General features: G+C 49.8%; 2 protein-coding genes across 3 annotated transcripts; one reads left to right on the forward strand and one right to left on the reverse strand.

The window, feature by feature from the left end:
- Nucleotides 1-263: 263 nt before the first annotated feature.
- Nucleotides 264-6,496, forward strand: ndufaf6 (NADH:ubiquinone oxidoreductase complex assembly factor 6). 2 transcript variants are annotated; one of them, XM_086153889.1, is made up of 9 exons: nucleotides 264-483; nucleotides 1,164-1,267; nucleotides 1,485-1,607; nucleotides 1,734-1,790; nucleotides 1,876-1,978; nucleotides 2,050-2,183; nucleotides 3,795-3,896; nucleotides 4,052-4,108; nucleotides 5,520-6,496. In XM_086153889.1, exons 2-9 carry the CDS (start codon nucleotides 1,247-1,249, stop codon nucleotides 5,646-5,648), a joined length of 726 nt encoding a protein of 241 aa, XP_086010015.1. In that variant the 5' UTR covers nucleotides 264-483; nucleotides 1,164-1,246; the 3' UTR covers nucleotides 5,649-6,496. The 2 variants fall into 2 exon arrangements, with proteins under 2 accessions (XP_086010015.1, XP_086010014.1); XM_086153888.1 differs by having other exon boundaries at nucleotides 270-483; nucleotides 1,164-1,263.
- Nucleotides 6,497-7,542: 1,046 nt separating this feature from the next.
- LOC147230480 (alpha-1A adrenergic receptor) lies at nucleotides 7,543-10,094 on the reverse strand. Its single transcript, XM_086153887.1, has 2 exons — nucleotides 9,792-10,094; nucleotides 7,543-9,165 (listed from the first exon to the last, which is right to left on the reverse strand). Exon 2 carries the CDS (start codon nucleotides 9,122-9,124, stop codon nucleotides 8,126-8,128), a length of 999 nt encoding a protein of 332 aa, XP_086010013.1. The 5' UTR covers nucleotides 9,125-9,165; nucleotides 9,792-10,094; the 3' UTR covers nucleotides 7,543-8,125.
- Between the last annotated feature and the right edge of the window lie 4,900 nt (nucleotides 10,095-14,994).

Here is a 14,994-nt window from a genome sequence, read left to right on the forward strand (position 1 = left end):
ATATTTATTTGTAGTTAATGTTTGTTTATTTTGGTGTCCGACTCACTCGTTTTCCTTCATACTTCCGGTTTCACTTTTTCGGAACTTTTATTTCCGTGTGCGAGTTTTTACATAATATTCTGGCGTAAAATGTTTAATCGTCATTTTAATTAAATTAATTACAAAAAAATTTAACATTTTAATGATGTTCTCCGACTCCAGTCCCCGCACTTTGTTGGTTCCCTGGCCTCAGAGCCTCGGACCGACGGGGGAAGCATTTCGACGTGACACCGGGTGGAAGTTGAAGGGTAACATGGCAGCTAGCATCAGTGCTAAACTCGGGCTGTCATTCAGCAGAGCCCCGGCGTTCTGCGCCCTCCGCGGCCGGGTGTCGAGGGCCGGCCCGGAGGTCCGGAGAGCGGCGGAGATCCGGAGTGTGAGAGCCGCCGCCAGCGCGACGGCGGGCGGTCAGCACAACGAGAAGTTCTGCCTGGAGCTGGTTCGGTGGGTCCGACACTCCGCTAACTGCTAGCAGCGCCGGCTAGCCGGCTAAACACGTAATATCTGCGTCACTGCGCTCACTCTCCAGACCGACTTGCGACAGCAAAAAGGAATTGTGGAATTACAAAACTGAAATTACAGATAATGTCGCAATGTAATATGGAAGTGGGGAGTTAATTTTTTTAAATTACAGGAATGCGTTCGAATCCATATAAATGGTCAGAATGTGAGTGTTGTCAGTTCACTCTGGGGTTCCCGCAAACAACGGTTGCTGATCACTTAAATAAATCGGATAATTATCAATTTCGATCACAAGCCCTTAGAAAGTCACTAAAAGATGTAATCCGTCCCAAACACCAGGAGTATGACTGATGGGTTGGCCTGCAGGTCCCGCACATCGCCACTAGAGAACAGTACAGTCTACATGTCGATGCTCGTCCATTGGTCTGAGCGCCTGATCAGCTTTGCTCGAAAATTTTCAATATGATCAATACTAGCTGACAATGGCATCACGTTACTGTTATGAGACTATTCACTGCTGTTATCTACAAATTGTGGTGAAATTAATCATGGCTTTTATTTTGATGTCATGTTTTATTGATATGGGAAAATTGAACATTAGAAGCAAACGCCAATGTGCAAAATATTCAACTTATATAGCGATTGCCTTCTAACTGTCTTAGGTCCAGAGACTACGAGGGCTTTGTCTCCTCCCTCCTCCTCCCTGAGGAGGCCCGGCGCTCCTCTCTGGCCCTGAGGGCCTTCAATGTGGAGCTGGCTCAGGCAGGTAGTCCTTCGGCAGAGCATAACAATATTATCAGTGTGAAAATTATGCTGCTGCTCATACCAGTGGGATGTGTTGACACAAGAACCACTTGAAGATCGTGAGTCTGCTAAAGTTGGTGAACGTCTTCATGGAGCCCTGCCGTGTGTGTGTGTGTGTGCGTGTGTGTGTGCGTGTGTGTGCGTGTGTGTGCGTGTGTGTGTGTGTGTGTATTCACCAGGTGAAGGACTTTGTCTCCCAGAAGAGCCTCGGTCTGATGAGGATGCAATTTTGGAAAACAGCCATTGAGGAGATTTACCGGGACGAGCCTCCAAAACAACCAATCAGTGTCGAGCTGTGGAGGGTAAAAACACACACACACACACACACACACAATCAATATTTAAAGGGACATCATTTCATCATATATTCATTTTATCTTTTTAAGTGCTGAACGTTTTGGTCACCAATACTGTGTGTTATTTTGCAGGCGGCAAGGAAACACAACCTGACGAAAAGGTGGCTGCTGAGGGTCATCACAGAGAGGGTACTCGCACAACGCCACCTGATGGTCAACGCAACACACAGCGGCAGCTGACTTGATCGGGGTCGGTGTGAATGTGTCTCCGCAGGAGAAGGACCTGGATGACCGAGCCTACAGAAGCTTGCAAGAGCTGGAATCCTATGCGGAGAACACTCAGTCGTCCCTCTTTTACCTCCTGCTTGAGTGTCTGGGTAAGAATACACTGACCTCCTGTAGATGGAGTGAGAGGAATGAACCCAGTGATGAGGTCTGATGTTTCCAGGCGTGAGGGACGTGCACGCTGACCATGCGGCGAGCCACATTGGGAAAGCTCAGGGCATCGTGACGTGTCTGAGGGCGATTCCGTACCACAGCAGCCGGAGAAAGGTTTACCTGCCCATGGACATCTGCATACTGGTGAGAAGACCTGGGATTGAACTGTCTCTCTGTATAAAGGAAACACATATTTTACATGATAGAATGTCAGATTTGGTACTTTGGGAAAAGCTGCTGGGCTGCTTTTAGTTGATTGGATTGTTTAAAATGTGACATGACCATAACCACAGTGACAATTATTATCACATATAAGTAAGGAAGTGGTTTAACACCAATGCGTCAAACAAGATTATATAAATTAAATTCAAGCGAGTATTTCTCCTCCCAGTGGCTAATGTGATTCGCAAAGCTCCTCCTGTGTGCAATTCCACACACACTTCTGCTTTTGTAAACACCAGCCAGTGTGTGGGAGGAAGGTGTGTGTGTGTGTGTGTGTGTGTGTGTGTGTGTGTGTGTGTGTGTCAGCCTCCTACATGAGCCGACGCACATGCTTGGACATGCTTAGGCGAGTCACGGGTCCGCTGTCATGGCAGCGGACCCGTCATCATCATCGGCCACTGAAAAGCAGCGAGGGATCGTTACACAACAACCATATGGCGAACAAGGCTGCGATGCAACCCTGAAAAAATACTAACAACAACACAAACAGTGTGCAACCTTTGTCTGGGCCATCTGTCACACACACACACACACACACACATACTCTTGCGTGATGGCGTGTGTATCGTGCAGATTTTCTGCCCTTAAAATCTTCAGCTGCATTGTTTCAGACTGCAGGCCTGTGAGCGCTCACCTCACTTCAGCCGGCCACCTAAGGGGGGCACTGTCGCGCTGCTCTCGTCTGCACCATAATACTCATAACAATAATAATAATAATAACATGTCCTTCAACCCGAAGTAGCTGCAACTAAATTACAAATTGAATTTCAGAAGTGTTCACCCGGGAGGGATCTGATCCCTTTTATAAATTTCAAGTCTTTATTCATTGCTTGTGAGAAATGATCCTCTGCACGGAGCCGTCACGGATGGGCCGTGGACAGGGTGCAAAGGGGGGTTGGTTGTCTTACCGTATGGCATTTGGGTGGGCTAGGAGAAGCTCAGCAATGGAAATGGGACCGTTGTGGTGCCAAGAACCGAACAGAGATAAACAATCATTTTAAAGTTTTTCCAATTTTTAAACCACATTTTAATCATGCTTGATGGAGTATTTAGACTTACACTCTTACTTAGGGGGTTCATGTTCATCTGTTTTTTTGGGTCCAATCCTTTTTTATTATTCATATTTACAACAGACTTTCATGTAATCTAGGTGTTTTTTTTTTCATAATCCAGTCAGAGCAGATAATCTCCGTTCATCCAGAAGACCCAGCAGCTGAATGCTGTTGGTTCTTCAGATGCGGCGCCATCCTGCTGGGCGCTTTTTGGCGCCCCCGAGTCAAGTTTCTTGAACAAACTTTTTGCTTTTGCTCTTTTTGTAATTAAATATTGAATACCAGATGAGCCCTTGAGTCAGCAGCAGATGGAGAGCGTCCTCTTCTGTCCCTCAGCGACGGCACCAGGGGGAGAGGCAGCCTTCGCTGGGCTGACTCACCCTGTCCAGCGTGGAAGGGTGGATCCGTTCTGGAAATGTAGCGGGATTCATAAATGTATCCAAAGACATAATTGTGGTTGAAAAGAATATCTCCCCTGCAGCACGGGGCGTCCCAGGAGGACTTCATCCGGGGCAGCACCACGCAGAACGTCCGAGACGTGGTGTACGACATCGCCAGCCAGGCCCACGTCCACCTGCAGCATGTAGGTACACAATAACTAGCGCTAGCATGCTAAGACACCACTTAGAGAGTCAGAAGAAGGAGGTCCCTTTGTGAAGGTGGGGGCATGGTGTATTCCGTGGCACCCGCAGTCTCCACTGGGGGGCGCTGCTGAACACATGCGGTTTGCTTCCCCAGGCACGGACATTTAGCCGAAACGTCCCGGCAGCAGCGACCCCGGCTTTCCTCCAGACGGTGAGTCCTTCCATCGTCTTCTTTATGGCACTCGGTTCACTTTTCACCGAAAATAAATCCAGAAAGACACCGGCTTCGTAATTTCAAGACATTTCCCATTTATGAGGAAAACAAAAGCGTGAAAAGGTGCAAAGGTATGCAGCCCAGACAGATAAAAAAAAAAAACATTATTTTTTTAATCATTATATGCTGCCACACAGTTACCATCTAGTGGACGGGAGGGGAACTGATGCTTGGTCTGATGTCTGAAAATATGGTAAAAGTTTCTCGACTTACGTCAGAATCCCATTCCCATGACTCCACGGATCACGAAATTTCACTGTGATTCTGGACTCACACCCTTTCCATAAGCACCTATGTCACTCAGCTACGCTGCCACAGTGGAAAAATCATATTCTAGGACACAAAAACACTGTACAGTAAAAATTAAAAATACTGACGCTTGGGAGCAATCATGAAGGACAAAAAGCATCCAAAAAAAGAGGACAAATGAAAAAAGGCGAATATCACAATGTGATGTGGTGCAAAACCAGCATAAATAAAGCCGTCTTCCTGAAGATGTATTCATCCACTCTGCTCGACAAATAGTCCCCGCACCAATTTGTTTTAGCAAATTTCGCAAATGGCGGAAGCTAGAATGATGGAACAAGACTTTCTTCATAAATTAACGGGAGACGGTGATGTTACCAGGAAACGCTGATGGTGGAGAGGGGCGTAGACCAAGGATGCTATTTCAAAGGTGTGACACGAGAGGTTTGCGTTTTTACTGGTTGACGGGATTATGTTTATTTCTGTTAGCAGAGGTCGTAGGTCAGATACTATTGATAGATTTGGCTGCAGGTCCCGTCATTCTGCGGCCTACACACAACCACCCCTGACGTCCACGCCGCTGCTGCCACTGCCTGGGTTCCTCGGGGTAGTCCACGTGATGAAGCTGTGCAGCAGCTCCCTCCTCACTCGCGCTGAAATATTTAGTCTCCCAGACTCTGAGACAAGTGTGATGTGTAATATAAGTGTGTGTGTTTGTGCATGTTATGATTTTTTTATGACAAAGACACATTTTTTTTTCATGCCAGGTAGCAGCATGGCATCAGGAACAGGACAATGTGCAATGTGCACAGGACAATGGAGAGAATCTCTGAAAGCCATTTGAAAAAAAACCCAAAAAACACAAACAACAAAAAATTGGAAACTCAAGTCTGCTGTCGCCATGACAGTTTCTGCTTATCTGTGATACAGGACAGAAAGGAACTCCAAATTGTTTTTTATGTTGGAGATGAAAACACTCACCTTCTGCAGCATAGGGGGTGATAGGAATGTGGGTGTGTGTGTGTGTGTGCACGCATGTGTGCTTACGTGCACGTACCCTGGACATGCTGGTCTGCTGACCATCTCTTCTGTGGTGCTGTAGGTGGTGTTGGAAGACTACCTGCAGAGGGTGAGGAGGGCGGACTTCAATGTCTTCCACCCGAGTCTGCAGAGTCGGAACCCACTGCTGCCCGTCCAGCTCTACCTGCGCTCCTGGAAGAAGACCTACTGACCTCTGACCCCGAGGAGGTCCAAACCCCGTGTCCACTCCGAGAACCTACAGAACTCTGGTTTGTCTGGAGGACTTGTGACTTCAGGCATTTGGTGTTTGTAAAAGTGTTAAATTTCGACCAAAGCACATGGAGGCCAGAGGAACCTTGAGAACTTTGGAAAAACCACTTCAAGTCAAGAAGATGGCTCTCCCCCGACATGGTGGCCAAGCCCTTGCTCCTCCTCGCCTTCTGCTCAATCCCCATCTTGATTGACCAGACGTCTTCCAGCCCCGCCTCAGGCTGGAGGGGTCTGACTAACGTCTGGGCTTGGAATGGAACCACAGCCGCCATTTGTTTACTGAAAAGGACCAGCGAGCAGAGAGCAGCTCGACGTACATCCTGGAGCATGTGACTCCACCGTACATCCAATCCCACTTGTTTTTTTTGTGGGGGTTTGGCTGGGGGTGGGGGGGGGCCTGATGTGAATTAGCACCATGGTTGCCACGGTAACAGGGAGGACAAGTAAACCCTGAAATTCCACTATCATATTTGTTTCATTCTGTGAACCCCAACGTTCCACCTCAGCTGAATCCACACCCGGTTTGCACTGAAAGGACGTCCGTGATGTCAGCGTGACGTTCCTACCTTGAGCAAGGCGACTGGACCAGGACCAAATGTAAACACTGAAGTCACAAAAATCACAAATGGCATCTATTAAAATACCTCTGATGCAGGGTAGCGTTCCCGTCCACGGAATGCTACCCTGCATGTGACAGTCTGCATTTGACTGATGTACTGGCATCACGGTTAGTCTCCTTAGGGGTTTTTTATTCCTGAATAAAAACCAGTAAAAGCCCATTTCACAAGCCAGACCTTCTGCCTCCCACTCATTCTCTGGCGCTTAATTTCCCAGCAGAAAGCGCCCCTGCTGTTCCTCTAATTCCCGCAAAGCACGTCCTCGCCACAAAATCAAAGCGCCACCAGCAGAGCGACCGCACCTGATCCGTGTTTTCGCGTGAACCCTGCGTTCTGAAGCCTCCTGTGCCGTTATCTGCAGGGCGCCATGTGTTCCCACCGCAAACCCACGCACGTTTGATGACGCAAACAAGAAAAGCCCGGCCATTAATCCCAACAGAGGAGCTACTGGGAAATGCTAATTGTCCCTCTTCCTGCCAGAAAATAGTTGCGTCGACGCCCTTTGAGGCTCCGCACGCTTCCTGATACCTTGCATATTTCATGACTTGAATTTGCAACGACGGCGAGCTCTTTGAAATAATCAGCCGGAGCTGGTGCGAGGCAGGCCTCAGGCCAGAGGTCGTTCCCCTCCGGTGCTTCCCCGCCAACAACTGGTCAGCGTCTAATTGGACTCGGAGACGTCTGTGCCGGTCAGACCCTGAATTAGCTGCTCCAGCGTGACGCCTGGGGATTAACCGCTGGCAGGAAAACGGCAACGCTGTGATGGGCGGCAGCTCCTCGGCCCCTGCTGGGGCTCACCTTCCCTCACCATCTCTTGCAGAGCCCATTTTTAAATGTTTCATGGTTGCAGGGCTGTGTTTGTCAAAACAAAAAGCTGCGATTATCGAAATCCAAATCCCAGTTTAAGAAGCTTCCTGGCTTTGCTGTAATTCTACCCTGACCAGTAGGCGGCTTGTGACACACAGGTGGCTGCTTGTTGTTATCTATTTTTTTCTTCGTGAAGGGACAACTATTAGCCATTAGCTTAGCAACCATCAGCAGGTTGCTCCAGTAATGCAGCGATAGGGGTGGAGCTTGTGGCAAAAGTTCCCTGTGGTGAAACAGTGGAACTGCAAGTTGCATTTATTAAACATCTTCATACATCTGCTTCAGCACCAGACCAGGGTGCAACTCCATGAAAGTGAGCGCGCACACACACACACACACACATACAGTGTCAGAGTGCTAAATGTTTTTTAATGAATATTCACATGGACGTCAGGCTGTGTTTTGTGGAAGAACTGGACCTCCATGGTTCAGCAGGAGGCGACAGAAGATCTCCAGAAGGTCTCATCTCCACTCTGATAAAGCTTTTCTGTCAAAGTCTTGGCATCGTGCTGCTCCTCCTTGTCTCTCAGGTGGTTTCCATCCACAGAATTCAAACCGCAGACCAGAGCTCAACCACCGGTGGCTTTTGGGGTTGAACGTTCAAGGAGGAGCTCCTGTGTCCCAGAAGAAGTTCTAGATGCAACACAGGATGGACATTTTACAGAAGCGAATCGTGATGATACCTTCTGACCTCCTGCTGGGGGACGTTTGCGGAGGGTGGAGGACGATCCTGCGGAGGTCTTAGTCCTCCGTTTCTGCCGTCGTCCAACAAACCAGCGGCTCGTGTGACTCGCTGGCAGTGTTTGCTCGAGTCCGGTCCTGGCTTCGGTTCAGAAGCTCCCGCTGGCTCCGCAGAGAAGAACCTCCTGGTCCGCAGAGGTTTCAGAGAGTCTGCGAGGGACAGCTGCTTCATGGAGTTTAGCGGGAACGAGCCTCAGGTCTTGTTGGTGTCCCTCTTCTGGAAAGGGGACAGCAATTTCTGCGCTCGCAGCCTGAACTTCTGGTCCCTCACGCTGTAGATGATGACGTTCCAGCAGCTGTTGGAGGCCAGGATCCAGAAGGCCACAAAGGAGAAGTTGCACCACTTGTTCCCAAGGACGTTCCCCACCACGAAGACGGCGATGGGGGTGAAGGAGGCGGTGAAGGCCACGGTCAGCGTCCCGATTGTCTTGGCCGCCTTTATGTCGGAGAAGGAGGGCTTGGAACCGTTCGGACCTTCTGCCTCGGCCAGGTGCTTCCTCCGCCTGGAGTGGCGCCTGATGCTGGACAGGGAGATGATGTTGATGACCACGGTGCCGCCAAGCAGGGTGAAGTCGAAGGCGGGGAAGAGGAGCAAGATGTTCCAGGCCCGGGAGGGGAACTGGGTGATGGTGCCCAGGGCATAGTTACACATGCGACTGCAGGAGTTGTACTCCAGTGCGATCTCGCTGCTGAAGACGAGCGGGGACACGGCCAGGAGGAAGCTCCCCACCCAGGAGAGCGCGATCAGCGCGCTGGTCCTCCTCCGCGTGATCACGTAGTCCCTGTGCAGCGGGCGTAGCACGGCCACGCTGCGCTCCACCGTCAGCAGGAAGATGGTGGAGATGGAGACCAGGGTGCAGCCGGCGAACACGGGCCCGATCACGCTGCAGGGGTGGAAGCTCACCAGCTGCGAGTTGAGCGCCGTCCACTCCGGCGCCGCGTCGGCCACCAGCAGGTACACCTCGGCGTACACCGACAGCGGCACCACCAGGATCCCCACCGCCAGGTCGGCCACCGCCAGCGATGCCTTCAGGTACCCCTGCGGCGTCTGGAAGTGCTTGGTGCCCAGGACCACGGCCAGGGTCAGCAGGTTCCCCAGCAGGATGGCCATCACCAGCAGAAGCATCAGGACCACCATCAGGACCCTGCTGGTCGCCGTGCAGCAGCACAGCGCACAGCCGGACGCCGTCATCGAACCTGGCGGCGGGAGGAGGCGGGGCTTCACCTCATGACCTGCGGATGGAGGGAGATGTTAGGGGACCCCCTCCTCTGCTCCGTGATGCGTTCAAGGAACAAGCTATACCGTCACACATCCGGGGACTGGGACACATGCATGTGCACGGATGTTTTTTTCCCGCGCTGTGCGGCGTGACGTGGCTCACGTGAGGCCGGTGATGGATGAAGGGATAGATGGAGGGGTGGATGGAGGGATGGATGGAGGGATGGAGGCTACTCGCTCCAGCTGGAGGCCAGGTGACGTCATAATCCGGTCAGCCCACCGTAGTAAACACACGGCCAGCTGTCCGCTAATCCGCGGGAACACACACAAACACACACAAACACACACAAACACACACACACACTCATACGAATACGCGCGGGTTCCTGAGGGTTCTCCTGGTCTGACAACTTTCGTCCGCGACGAAGTTCCGTGGAGACCAAGCGGAAGTCCAGAAACTCACGCGTGTCCCAATCCAGGCGTCACTTCCTCCGCGTGGATGAGGAGTGTGAGGAGGAGTGTGTGGCGTGACCACCGACACACTCCTCTCAGATGGTGCCAATAAACACACACAGACACACACACACACACACACACACACACACACGCAGCAGTAATCCCGGAGTGAAGGTTTCTTTACCGTCCAGCGTGGGAGACCGAGCCGGTCCCCGTGGGTTCCTCGGGGTCCAAGAACTGCGACTCGCCGACAAAAGTGAAATCACGCGAGAGTTGTCTCTCCAAGATGTTGACGGACTCCCCCGCCGCACCCACGACCACGGGAGACGGGGATGGTGTTTGATGTGTCTCTCGGTGCGCGGAGACTCGCCGGTCCGCTCCAGGCGCGGGAACGAAGCTCCCCCTCCTCACCCTTCAGATGGCAGCTGTGGCTCTGGAGCATCCACGGGGCAGGAGGAGGAGCGGGTCCACGGGTGGACCTTCTCTACTGCACTGCTCCTCCGCAGAGGAGGTTGGAGCGTCTCCTCAGCTGCTCCAGTGGTGCGACACCGGGAACCCCAGCTCCGCCCCCCCACCCCCCTGAGAGGAGGAGGAGGAGGATGAAGGGGAGGAGGAGGAGGATGCTTGTCCAGTGGCCACACTGATGCTCCTCAGCCTGGAGGTAAGATCTAGAGCTGGGGCCTCAGTGGTTTCCAGTCTCTCTTTCTCAGTGACTTGATGACTCGGATTCCACCTGACTCCAAATGATGTTTGTAGAAGTGACTCGGGTGGACAAGAGACTCGGTGACTCGGACAAGACTCCACTGCTCAGATGATTAAATGCACTGGATTTGAACTGGGCTCAACAGTTCAATTGACTCCTCAGTGACTGGGACTGGACTCAGTGACAAGGACGAAACTCAACTGCTCAGATGATTCACTGGTCAGGAGTCTTAGTGAGCTGGACTCGATTTGATGGTTCGGTTGACTCAATGGATAGGAGATGCAGTGACTCGACCGTTCAGATTACTCAGGTGGACAGGGGACGAATTGACCTGACCGCTCAGATGATTAAATGGACAAGAGTTTCAGTAACTCGGACTCAGTTCAATGGTTCCATTGACTCATTGGACAGGAGGCTCGGTGACTCGGACTCGACTTGACCGCTCAGATCATTAAATGGACAGGAGTAATGGACAGGAGTTTCAGTGACTTGAACTTGAACTCGGCTCAGCGGTTCAATTGACTCAACGGATGGGAGACAGATCCGGACTGGACTCAGTGACTAGGACTAAACTCAACTGCTCAGGTGATTCAATGGGTCAAGTTGAGAGGCTCCACAGTGATTTTGCTCCGACTTGAGGGGTTCAAACTCCGTGTTACTCACCTGCCAAGTCATGGATGTGACCAGCCTTCGCTCCACCTTTAGGGTCTGTCCAGAAAAGACTTGCTGGTTGACTTGGACTCGTGTTGTACCGGCTTTGAAAGAGAGTGAGTGACCTGAGTTTCACCTCTCACTCGGAAGAGACTCGAGTCCCGGACGACTGGACAGGTGAAAAAAACATCATGAAGAGAATCAATTACATTTTGTTACATTGCATTTCATAAAATGACATTATGTTAGAGTACAACTCATTACATGACATCGGGTTAGATTGTCTACATTTCTTTACATTACACTAGACTACATCAGATTAAATATTACATTCGATTAGATAACATCGCTTTGATTACATTACAGTCCATTACATTCGTTTATATCACGTTAAAATTACATTTGAGTCAAATGCATTAGATTAAATCAGATTATATTGCATCACATTTGGTTACATTGGTTCACATGTTAGATTAGATCACATTACATATTATTCATTCACATGAGATGAGATAACATTTAAATAGATTACATTACAATAGAATGTACTAGATAACATTACAATAGAATGTATTAGATTACATCAGAATATATATTACATTAGATTACATGACATTCACTTAGATGACATTAGTTTACATCACTTTAGGTTACATTACAATCAAATACATTAGATTACATTTGATTACATTACAGTTGTTTACACTGGTTCACATCATGTTAGATTAGATTACATTACATTTACATACAATAGATCACATCAGTTTACATGGTATTAGATTACATTAGATTACAGTACAGTAGAATGCATTAGATTACATCAGATTAGATTAGAAAGATCAGATTCGTCCTGGAACGCTCCTTCCTGGGGTCACATGACCACGTCTCTCGCAGCCAGGACTCCACAAACTAGAGAGCTTAATCCCGTCTTTCTCAGTGTTCGGTGGGTAATCCCTAATCCCTGGGGCGGGGGTGTGGGGGGTGGGGGTCTGGATTGACATCTCGGCTCTGCGACTGTGTTTCTGGACCAGATCGGCCACGTTCTTGTCCCATAGGAACGTTCTCCAAAGCAGAGTCGCCGTCTGTTTCGGCAGAAGCCGGTCCTTCTGAGGGGGTCCTGGAGGTGTTCTGTGTCCCCAGAAGAAGGCGCTCCCGTGGACCTGCTGGTGAGAACCCGTCTTCTCAGAGGTGGGAGGAGAACCTGTCCAGAGAACTGGGAACAGGAACCCAGAACTCCCCAGGGAACGTTCATGGAGGAGAACACAGAGACGATGCACGGATCCCACCTGATTCCACCTGTCGTCCAATGTGTCCTGGAGCTGAAAACCCAAGCCGGAGGAACCCCGTTGAGATTCTTCCCGTCACTTTCTGTTCTACTTTGACGGTGTGTTGCTTGAGTGTCAATTCCTGTCCGTCTTGGCCACACCGTGGCAAGTTTTGGTCTTCACTTCCTGTCGCTGCTCTGCGCTTGGCTGCGGTCTCTCGGTTCTGCTTGTGGAGGAGCTGAGAGAGAACATGGTTCTAAGTGTTCTTGTATGGAACCAACTTCTCTCTCCAAGACCTGCTGCTGCTTCTGGTTGGAGGAGATGCAATAAATCTGCAGAAAGGGAGAACCCAAAGGGGGGCTGATACCAACTGGATTCTCTCCACGTTTGCCTGTCTGGGTTCTCCACGTTCTCCATTTTCCTCCCGTAGTCCAAACAGTTATCAGGTTCATGGGATCTCCAAACTGTCCATAAGTGTGAGTGAGAGGGTGATTGATAGCCTGCCCTTCTAGGTTACACCCCGCTTCTCACCCCAGGAACAGCTCTGATGTGCTCCGCCCCCTTCAGTGCGCAGGACATCCCCTTCAAGTCATTTTCAATAGATGCATGGATGGATGGATGGATGGTTGCATGGATCAATGGATTAATGCATTGATGATGGATGGGTGCATGGATGAATGGATGGATGCATAGATACATGCATTGATGATGGATGGATTATGCATGGATGGATGCATGGATGATGGGTGGGTGAATGGATGGATGGTTGCATGGATCAATGGATGGATGGATTAATGCATGGATGGATGCATGGATGATGGATCAATGGGTGGGTGAATGGATGGATGGTTGCATGGATCAATGGATGGATGGATGCGTGGATACATGCATTAATGATGGATCAATGGATGGGTGGATGCATTGATCAATGGATGGATGAATTAATGCATGGATGGATGAATGCATGGATACATACACTGATGATGCATGGATGGATGCATGGATGGATAGATTGATGCATGGATGGATGGATGGATAGATGGATCAATGGATGGATGAATGACTGAAATCAGGGGAAAATTATAAAGTTAATAATTTACCCCTGGAATTATATATATAACATATATTTGTGCATGCAAATTAAGAAACGTGTAAAGAAACAGGAAAATCAACTGACACTAAGCAGGAAATGATTTCAAAATAAAAATCATTACTTGTATTCAAATCTTGTTTCTGTTCCTAAAGAAAATGGAAACCTTGTTGGGGGGCTGGGGGCTGGAGGGGTTACCCGATACGGAGGCATGGAGGGATGGACATTGTGCCGGGATGGGGGGAGCTGCAGGGGGAGGAGGAGGATGGGAGAGGGTGACAGAGCAGTGGCACGCCACCGCCGACTGATTAATTCACTGTGACCGTGACACGCACGCCTGTCCGCCCCCCCTCCATCATCACCATCATAACCTCCTTCATCCCCTCATCATTGTCATCATCATAACCTCAAACCCCTCTTCATCCACTCCATAAACCCCTTCACCGCCCCCGCCCACCACCACCACTATCGTCGACCTCACAACTTCTCCCTCCCCCTTCATCATCCTCGTGACCTCCTTCACCCCCTGAGGCTGGGGGGGGGGGGGGGAGGCAGATGGAGACTCACGCTTCGATGGCTGCTGGAGAACGAGGGGGTGATGTCATCGTTCCTCTCTGTGGCGTGGACCTGCGTGTCACTGCGGGCTGTGTGTGTGTATGTGTGTGTGTGTATGTGTGTGTGTGTGTGTGTGCGTGGTGGTGGTGGTGGTGGGGGGGCTGGGTGTTGCCTCAGCTGCTGCAGCTGTAAGATCAGTGGTGATGAGGAGGGATCAAGAATGTGTAAGACCCTGTCAGGGCACACACACACACTCTTGTACACACGTGTGTTGTGATCTGAGATGAAGATACACCCAGTGTGTACATAAACACAGAAGTGATAAACAAGGAGGGCTGAAGGAAAGAAGCGCTGCAGATCGTTGGAGACATAATAACAGACTAACAGGAAGTAACATCTATTGATTAAATCTTTCATTTGGCTCGCTTGCTCTTTCTAGGTCATCACCATCATCTTCATCAGTCCTCTCTTGAGGCTCCGGGACCAGGGGAGCAAGCTCAAACCCTAGTAACCACGGCAGCGTGCATCAGGCTGTTTCCCCGTCAGTCACCCAGATGCATTGTGGGTCGTCACACTGAGTCACGTCAGCGAGCAGAAGGACTGGGGGCCACAAACATCAACAACAACAACAACAACAACGACGGCCCTGCGTCTACGCAGGGAGCCTCGCAGACACATGTCGGCCATGAACCGGATCAAGAGGATCAACACCATCGAGAACGTCGAAGGAATGATTCAACATCCGGAATCGGACAGAAATAAACAGGACAATAGGGTAAAAACCAAATCAGAAAACAGGGAACGTGGAAATGATGAAGCAGCGACCTTGAATTTTTCAAAAAGTATGAACAGACAGTATATGCAGTAAACACACACACACAATATTATATACATGTTTAAACACAACAGTATAAACAGCCATAAAGTATATACAAACTGAACAGTATATTTATGTACTGTGTATGTATATACAAAGGAAGATGTGATGCAATATTTTGAGAAAAAACAGCAACATATTTTTTCCACAATTCCTTGCAAATTAAGTGTGTGTGTTGCCTGACTTGTGTAAAAAGCGGATGGTCCAGGCTGAAGCTCACTCTAACGTGTGTGTGCAGCGAGTTCT

The sequence above is a fragment of the Fistularia commersonii genome, chromosome 10 (genome assembly GCF_037954325.1).
Source record: "Fistularia commersonii isolate RoL2024-O1a breed Wild chromosome 10, RoL_Fcom_v1.0, whole genome shotgun sequence".
In the NCBI taxonomy this organism is placed as follows: Eukaryota; Metazoa; Chordata; class Actinopteri; order Syngnathiformes; family Fistulariidae; genus Fistularia; species Fistularia commersonii.